At 42.9% G+C, this 7,663-nt stretch overlaps 1 protein-coding gene across 1 annotated transcript in view; it reads right to left on the bottom strand.

The window, feature by feature from the left end:
- Nucleotides 1-2,428: 2,428 nt before the first annotated feature.
- Nucleotides 2,429-7,663, bottom strand: part of LOC139391941 (uncharacterized) — a 29,773-nt gene continuing 24,538 nt past the window's right edge. Inside the window, exons 6-17 of the mRNA XM_071139552.1 lie at nucleotides 7,321-7,602; nucleotides 7,131-7,249; nucleotides 6,818-7,034; nucleotides 4,966-5,088; nucleotides 4,718-4,890; nucleotides 4,528-4,625; nucleotides 4,060-4,208; nucleotides 3,760-3,937; nucleotides 3,050-3,185; nucleotides 2,828-2,907; nucleotides 2,602-2,658; nucleotides 2,429-2,511 (exon numbers count right to left, since the gene is read on the bottom strand). Of these exons, the coding sequence (XP_070995653.1) occupies nucleotides 2,475-2,511; nucleotides 2,602-2,658; nucleotides 2,828-2,907; nucleotides 3,050-3,185; nucleotides 3,760-3,937; nucleotides 4,060-4,208; nucleotides 4,528-4,625; nucleotides 4,718-4,890; nucleotides 4,966-5,088; nucleotides 6,818-7,034; nucleotides 7,131-7,249; nucleotides 7,321-7,602 (1,649 nt within the window). The 3' untranslated portion in view covers nucleotides 2,429-2,474. The remainder of the gene's footprint in view (nucleotides 2,512-2,601; nucleotides 2,659-2,827; nucleotides 2,908-3,049; nucleotides 3,186-3,759; nucleotides 3,938-4,059; nucleotides 4,209-4,527; nucleotides 4,626-4,717; nucleotides 4,891-4,965; nucleotides 5,089-6,817; nucleotides 7,035-7,130; nucleotides 7,250-7,320; nucleotides 7,603-7,663) is intronic.

Here is a 7,663-nt window from a genome sequence, read left to right as displayed (position 1 = left end):
TTTAATTATCAAGTAGCTGATTAAAGTTCAGCATTTTACAACGCTAACGTGCCATGGGCCTCTAGATATTCCTTAAATTTAAGCCTTTTCCAGCAGTCATTTACAACATCTACACTGTGTTTCAATGGACAAGTGCTTTGCTTTAAAAAAAAAATGTGGAGAATTAAGTGACCCCAAACTTGAGAATGGTAGTATACATTTAAAATATGTTGGTAGTTGAGGGGTTATAGTTACGAGGAAAGACTAGATTGTAAACTGATTCAAATACGACACCCTGGCATCTTTTGCGTCGATACGATTTGGAAATGTGAAGCTGAAACAAATCAATTTCGACAGGCATAATGGGCTATTTCATAAAAATGTGCTTTGGTCTTCATTTAAGGCTAGCAGTGTGGTTAAATCAAGTCGCTTGAAGAAACGGGCAGGGTTTGACTGAGGTAACCTAAATCACCCCATTTGCAGGTTCACAAGCACCTCTGCCATATGCACAAATGTCCCAATGCTGAGGGAGTGAAAGTAATTACTTATTGTGCTGCCATCCTGTTAGACGGTAACAGATTATTTTATTACAATGGTTAAAATTGGATTTTCATTGTGTTCAATGGTGTTATTTGCCCCTAGTGGAGCTTTCTGGACTACGCAAACAGGAAGTAGAGAAATTGTTCTGCACGCATAGAAGCAGCTACAAACAACGCTACAGGTCTTTCAATGTAGTTATTTCTTGTCACGCTTCAGCCTTGGAAAATATTTTTTTGTAATTTCGATTCAAGCATTTAGCTAATGATGATAGAGTTGCTTACATAATGTTGGTTGCATTTACTCACAAATTGCAATGCCTTTAATGTCGTTAGCTGTATTACTTTGCTCGTGCGTCATGCAAACGAATTGTAAAATATATAATACTGTAGTTACTGTTTCTAGTGTAATATGCTTTGTTATTCTACATAGATGGTGGTACATTAGAGTAATGAAAGGAGCCAGTTACCATATGAGTAACAATTAGCTATATGGTTTGGCATCATGCCAGATGCATGGTACCATAACGCGTGCTTTGTATTTATGCAACTTCAAATGTTTTACGTACAGCTACAGTATGTCGGTGTGAATTGGATACTAAAGTATATTATTTTCTGTATTTTGCAGTTTCACAACAAACGTTTAATTCAAGAAAAGTCACGCCTTGGGAGTTTTATTGAAGACTTAGTTGTTATCTGTCTAGTTTTGCATGGGAACGCAACTCAAGGGCAGAATACTTATGTAGGGGGCTAGACACAATGACCAAGCAAGGCTGCAGGCTCAAGCAAAGCGCTAGCCCAATACTCATCCCAATATGTTTGGAGTTTCAATTATTTTGTTTGAATATTGGCAAAGGTGTGCATAATTACAACACATGCGTGTCTGAGACTTCACACAAAACAAATGCTCCCAATTTGAGATGTTTTCCAAGCTATAAACAAGTTACAAATTGGGGTGCATGAATTGCATCATTGAAGCCAGTATATTCCCAAATTCATCACCGCGCCACTGAAAAGCAACTTCAGAATTGTCAGCAACACATGACAACGGCAATTTAGTAGGGTCTGGTTTGGGATTCGTGAGCTTCTTGGTCCATTTGAAGTATTGTTTGTGTGCAGGTGTGATGCAATGTCAGCAGGGGTAACTTCCTTTAGACAAATAACATCCCAAAACAAGTATTTACTCAAACTGAAAAAGTTTAAATCAGTATTGTCGATTGGACAAAGTCAGGTTAGCCCCTCCTAGTGAATACATCCTTGAATGTCCAATAGATGGTTAATTGCTAATGTTATACATTGAGTAAATGGTTTGTTGCTAAACATTTCACAACTGTTTGCTAAGGTCTTTGTATAATGACTAAACCCCAATCCAGCAAGGGCAACAAAACCTTTTCACGGCTGTCAAAAGCTACTGAAGTTAAAAGAACATGAGCTGAAGGGAGGCACTGCCTTGCACAGGTCCTTGTTTCCCCAAAACATCTTAAGGCTAAATGTATTAGTATCCTATGGTTAATGTGAATTTAGTCTTAAGCTGCTTCTGGGAAACCATATCCAGCACAGAAAACCCCGACCGGGAATGATTAGCATTGTTGACAGTGCCTTGGTATGTCCTTGAAACAGACAAATCCCTCTAGGCTGCGTCAAAATGCACACAGAAGTCTGTCACCAAACAGCCAAGTCACCACAAGACATCAATTTGTGATGACACCTGCCATATGCACAATTTTACCAACGCTGACAATTACAAGGGTGTAGAGGCTACAGTAATTAGTTACGTCGCCCAAGTCAGGTACGCTGCAGAGCAAACCAGTATACCAGAAACTGTTAGTGTACAATTTCACAAAAGAGGTTAAAAAGCAGACCAAAGTCTCAGTACAATAAATACAACTCAGTTAAATAGGCAAGATAAAATGTTTATTTAATATGCATTAGTCAAATTACCACATTTCTTTAGCATGTTCAAGCATCAGATTTGTCACCCTGTAGATTGTCAGACCTGGAAAACAAAATAGGTGTGAAAGCTAGAAGTGCTCCTATTGAAGCAAGTTACTTTCAAATCTGGGAACAAAAGATATGTAAGACTCACTTTTCATTTAAAGCAGCACTCTTCTCAGTTATTTTATCTAGAGCACATGTAGTAGATCTGGTGGGGAGAAATGAAGTGAGATTAAATACTAACTAAACAATTAATGGGACAAAATGTAAAGAAATGTAGGCCAACTACAGTTCACTTGTCTTTTTTGGTGCATCAGTCACCATGTGACAATACACCAATCCAGGGAATCAAGATGCAAGTCCCCAGTCTTCCTCACCTCCTAATTCCATCAAAACAGCGCTCTTCACAAGTTTTTTCTGTGGGCATACACACTTCAGTAGAGCACATGAAGTAGATCTGTTGAGGGGGAATGAAGTGAGATTCAATACCAACTAAACTAAAGTTGCACACAATAGAATGAGCTTTTTGAAAGCCTCATTCGCCATGTAACAATACACCAATCAAGGTGTGAATCCCAGTCCATATTCTGCTTCCTCACCTCCTCATCCAGATACTTGTTGGTCTGTTGATCCATGAACTGGAATGCTTGGACCATGAAGCGACGCTGGTGGCGGTTCTGGGGCAGGTTGCTGAATTTAAGGATGGAGACATTGGGGTCCAGAGGGTTGGCACACCTAGAAGTGAGAAATTGATAGAGAACTTAATGACAACTTCCTCTTGGCAGCGCAAGGCCCTCAAACTAGAAGGCTCTGGAACTCATAGGGTAAGAGTTGAATACCCTTGGTATAAGGAGTTCTGTCACAAAATGGCTGTCATGCTTTGGCTACGGAAAGGGCAAAGTTTAGACATAATAAAGGGATCCTTCAGGATTTTGGCAATGAGGCCCTTTATCTACTTATGATAGAGATGAACTTAGATACCATTGTCTGCCCCTATGGCCAATATGAAGGAAGTGATTGGTAGTGTCATTAGCCAAAGCTAGCAGATACCTATAGTCTTCATTGTGCCAACGCTAGTTAGAAAATTCCTTCAACTGCATACAGACAAACGGAGCCACAAGTTGACCTGACTCTGGGTAAGTACATAAAGGGACTCATTGCCAAAATTAAGAGAACATCGGAGTCCATCCCAACCAGAGTTCCAGACTCTAATAAAAGCCAATGGCTGGTCAAGAGCAAGGTGGCCCACCAATATGCAATCTACAGTACGTTAGGCAAATCAGTCACACCAAGTCATTGCAGTGCTTACCCTTCGTGAATGAGCACCAGAACATTCTTGGCAGAGCGGGGGTAAGCCAGACAGTAGTTGACCAAAAGTGTCGCCTCTGGATTTGGAGAAGTCAAACGAACTTCTAGATACACAAGTTTACCCAGGAAGAGACGCAGGGGCTGATGGTGCCGTTTGAGGTACTTGGTATAGGTTTTATCTAGTGGGGGAGGTAAAAGAGCAATTTAAGCATTGGGCTTGTCAGCAATGCAAAGTATCCGCAACAATGGGACAGTAACCATTATGTTCTAGCCATTGCGTGTTTACATGTCAGCCAGATACCTTCAGCAATCCTGAGTTCGACACCAAACAGTCCCTTGGATGTCACCTTTGAAGGGAATGTTACACTGGGGCTTTTCACCATGTAGCCCACACTCGCCACTGTTGGCAGGGTACCCAGCGCTTTACGGTAGCGGCACTCAACCATGACTCTAGAGATGAACATAGGGGGGGGTTACTAGTCAATCTCAGCAGGTGCAGTTAATGATTCCTCAATTAGTGAGATTAAATTACATCCTGAAAGTGCCAAATATTCGTGGCATTTGCAACAGCAATAGTTGAAGTTATATACTTTGAGCTACTTAACTGGTGAATCAGCTCAATATATAGGAACACTAGGACAGAGGCATATAGCAAAGACAGAAATCTAGAAGGTGTAGACATTGAGATGTTCATTAAACATCAAACTGAAGAAACTGGCCAATAAGCAATGCCCATTTTGTTTGTTGCAAAATGTGACATCTGGATTACCTGCGGGGGTTGTCTCTGGATATTATGCCATACTTCAGGTTGAGGGTTCGGACGGCCGTCTGTACCTCTGCTGTGTAGATCACGGTATCGCCAATTTCCTAATTAAGATCAAAACAATAAAGTAATTGTGTGGATCAACAAGAACCGCACCAGGAGGATTCTAGAGGGCGTAATATTCTTGTCCACTTACATATGAGCGAGTTCCACATTCAGTGACTGAGAACTTGAAGACCACAAACTTATCAGTGACAATGACTGGGCCACAGCTAGACTTCCCAGCAACCACAAGTTTGGTGGGAGTCACAGGGAAAGTGGTGAAGTTATGGTGAACGGCAAAGATAAACTGATGGTCTGCAGTGCACTCTGGGGAGGGAGAGCGGTACACATCAGTCCTCACTATTCAAAGCCAAACATCTTGCCCTGTGAAAGAGTATTTACCATCCATTGGGTAGAAGCAGGCGGAAGTTGCCGAATCCACACAGCAACCCATCACCAAACACTGGGAGGACGAGATTCCAGTGAAACCACAAGCCAAGTGCTGGTTCTGGGGAATACTGCAGCCTGAAATACAAAAAACATTGGAAGTAGAAGTGAGGATCAGTAGCCAATTTATTATACTTCAGAAGAAAAAAAAAAAAAAAAAAAAAGTTACATGTAGTGTCAGTCCCATGTTTCATGAGCTGAAAGCACACACACACAATTGTTCCATTTGTAAAGAAAGCCAATTCTGTGCACAATTGTGTTTACATCCCTGTTAGTCATTATTTATCCTTTGCCAAGATATTTCATCCACCTGAGGCACAGCAAGAAGCTTATTGGGTTGGCGCCCCCCCTTGGGTTGTGCCGTGGCAGAGATCTTTGTGGCCTATACTCGGCCTTGTCTCAGGATGGTAAGTTGGTGGTTGAAGATATCCCTCTAGTGGTGAGGGTGCTGTGCTTTGGCAAAGTGGGTAGGGTTATATCCTTCCAGTTTGGCCCTGTCCGGGGGTGTCATCGGATGGGGCCACAGTGTCTCCTGACCCCTCCTGTCTCAGCCTCCAGTATTTATGCTGCAGTAGTTTGTGTCGGGGGGCTAGGGTCAGTTTGCTATATCTGGAGTACTTCTCCTGTCCTATCAGGTGTCCTGTGTGAATTTAAGTATGCTCTCTTTCTCAGGACCTGAGTCCTAGGACCATGCCTCAGGACTACCTGACATGATGACTCCTTGCTGTCCCCAGTCCACCTGGCCGTGCTGCTGCTCCAGTTGCAACTGTTCTGCCTGTGATTATTATTTGACCATGCTGGTCATTTATGACCATCTTGGCCATGTTCTGTTATAGTCTCCACCCGGCACAGCCAGAAGAGGACTGGCCACCCCACAGCCTGGTTCCTCTAGGTTTTGGCCTTTCTAGGGAGTTTCCTAGCCACTGTGCTGCTACACCTGCATTGCTTGCTGTTTGGGGTTTTAGGCTGGGTTTCTGAACAGCACTTTGAGATATCAGCTGATGTACAAAGGGCTATATAAATACATTTGATTTATTAAATAGCATGAGCAATACACAGGTGCACCTTGTGCTGGGTACAATAAATGTGCAGTTCTGTCACAACACAATGTCACAGATGTCTCAAGTTCAGGGAGCATGCAATTGGCATGCAGACTGCAGAAATGTTCATTACTCTACCATAAGCCACCCCCATTTTAAAGAATTAGGCAGTGTGCAAACCAGCCTCACAACCGCAGACCAGGTTTAACCATGCCAGCCCAGGACCTCCACATCCGGCTTCTTTACCTGTGGGATCATATGAGACCATCCACCCAGACAGCTGATGAAACTAAAGAGTATTTGTAAGAAAGCCCTGGTGGGGAAAAACCTTCCTCAGATTCACTGGAGACCCAGGCCCAGCCAGTGGGCCTATACCCTCCCATGGCTGTGCCCCTGCCCAGTCACGTGCAAGCCATAGACTACGACCTAAATTAAATTAATTTCAATTGACTGATTTCCATATGAACTGTAACTCAGTAAAGTCGGTGCATTTATAGTTTGTTCACTAATAGCTGCAAACTCAATGACCAGTGGATAGAAGTCCATCTGAGCACTGGAGTAAATACCAGTTTCAATAGCACCTCTGAACTGGTCAAAATGACCAGGTCTCCAAAAAGCATATCAAGACCAAGTTAATCGTTAGAACGTTCTTAGGAGCATTGTTAAAAATTTCACAAAATGCTCCTTTAGGGACTGCCTCAGACCACAATAAAAGCAAATATTGATGCTCATCCAAAGAAATAGAATAAACATTTCATGAGACTCACCAGGATATTTGGTGGGATTTTGAGCGCTGGGATTGCGAGGGGAGGGATTAAAACACTTTGAAGGAGGCCCACCATGGGCATTGCGAAGATCATTAGAGAGGGGCAGGTGGACGGTCGAGGACAACGAGGATTTGGGGCTAGCCGCACAGGACACTGTAGAAACATCCATTATGCCAGCTTCATTGACATACAACACCATCAAGGTATACCGCCCAGCCTGCAGAGTCAGTGTGGCAATAAATGTACAATCATTCCAATGACACATTTACACCATTAAATATATAATTTAAAATTGGAAAGGCAAAAACCCTACCTGACGACTAATGAGGCAGCCTGAAAAGCGGACAGTTAAGGCGTTCTGATAGTGTCCTCGATTTAAGGAGTATCCACAGGATTCCGGTGCGTCAAGAACAGAGAGCATACTGTTGGGTCCTGTAGGGAAAGTTAAAAATGAGCAAAGTAGCCAAATTGCATTTTATGATCTTAACCTATAAATAACTTACCCAAAATCTTGACTTCACTCATTGGACCAGCTGGCAGTGTTACTTTAAACTCATCCTCACCGCACAGAACCGCTAAACTGACTGGGGCAGCTTCCGTAACGGATACCCACTTTTTTGCATCTGATACCTCCTCGAATTGCACCTGGAATCCACGGTCGGCGTTAAGATCGACATTGGCGGGGTCTCCAAGTTGCACTACAGCCTTGTCTTTGGTATAATTCTCCTCTGTGTCAAGGTTGTGGTGGGCAAAGGTTGCCTCTTCGGAAACGCGCTCCCATCCCGCTGCAAGCAATGCAAAGCAAAGCCAAACCGGGAAAAAAAGCAGTGCGCTCCTTTGCCAAGT

Source organism: Oncorhynchus clarkii, chromosome 32, assembly GCF_045791955.1.
Source record: "Oncorhynchus clarkii lewisi isolate Uvic-CL-2024 chromosome 32, UVic_Ocla_1.0, whole genome shotgun sequence".
NCBI classification, from domain to species: domain Eukaryota; kingdom Metazoa; phylum Chordata; class Actinopteri; order Salmoniformes; family Salmonidae; genus Oncorhynchus; species Oncorhynchus clarkii.
The sequence above is the reverse complement of the archived record's forward strand: the minus strand, read 5'-3'. Positions and strand labels throughout refer to the sequence as shown.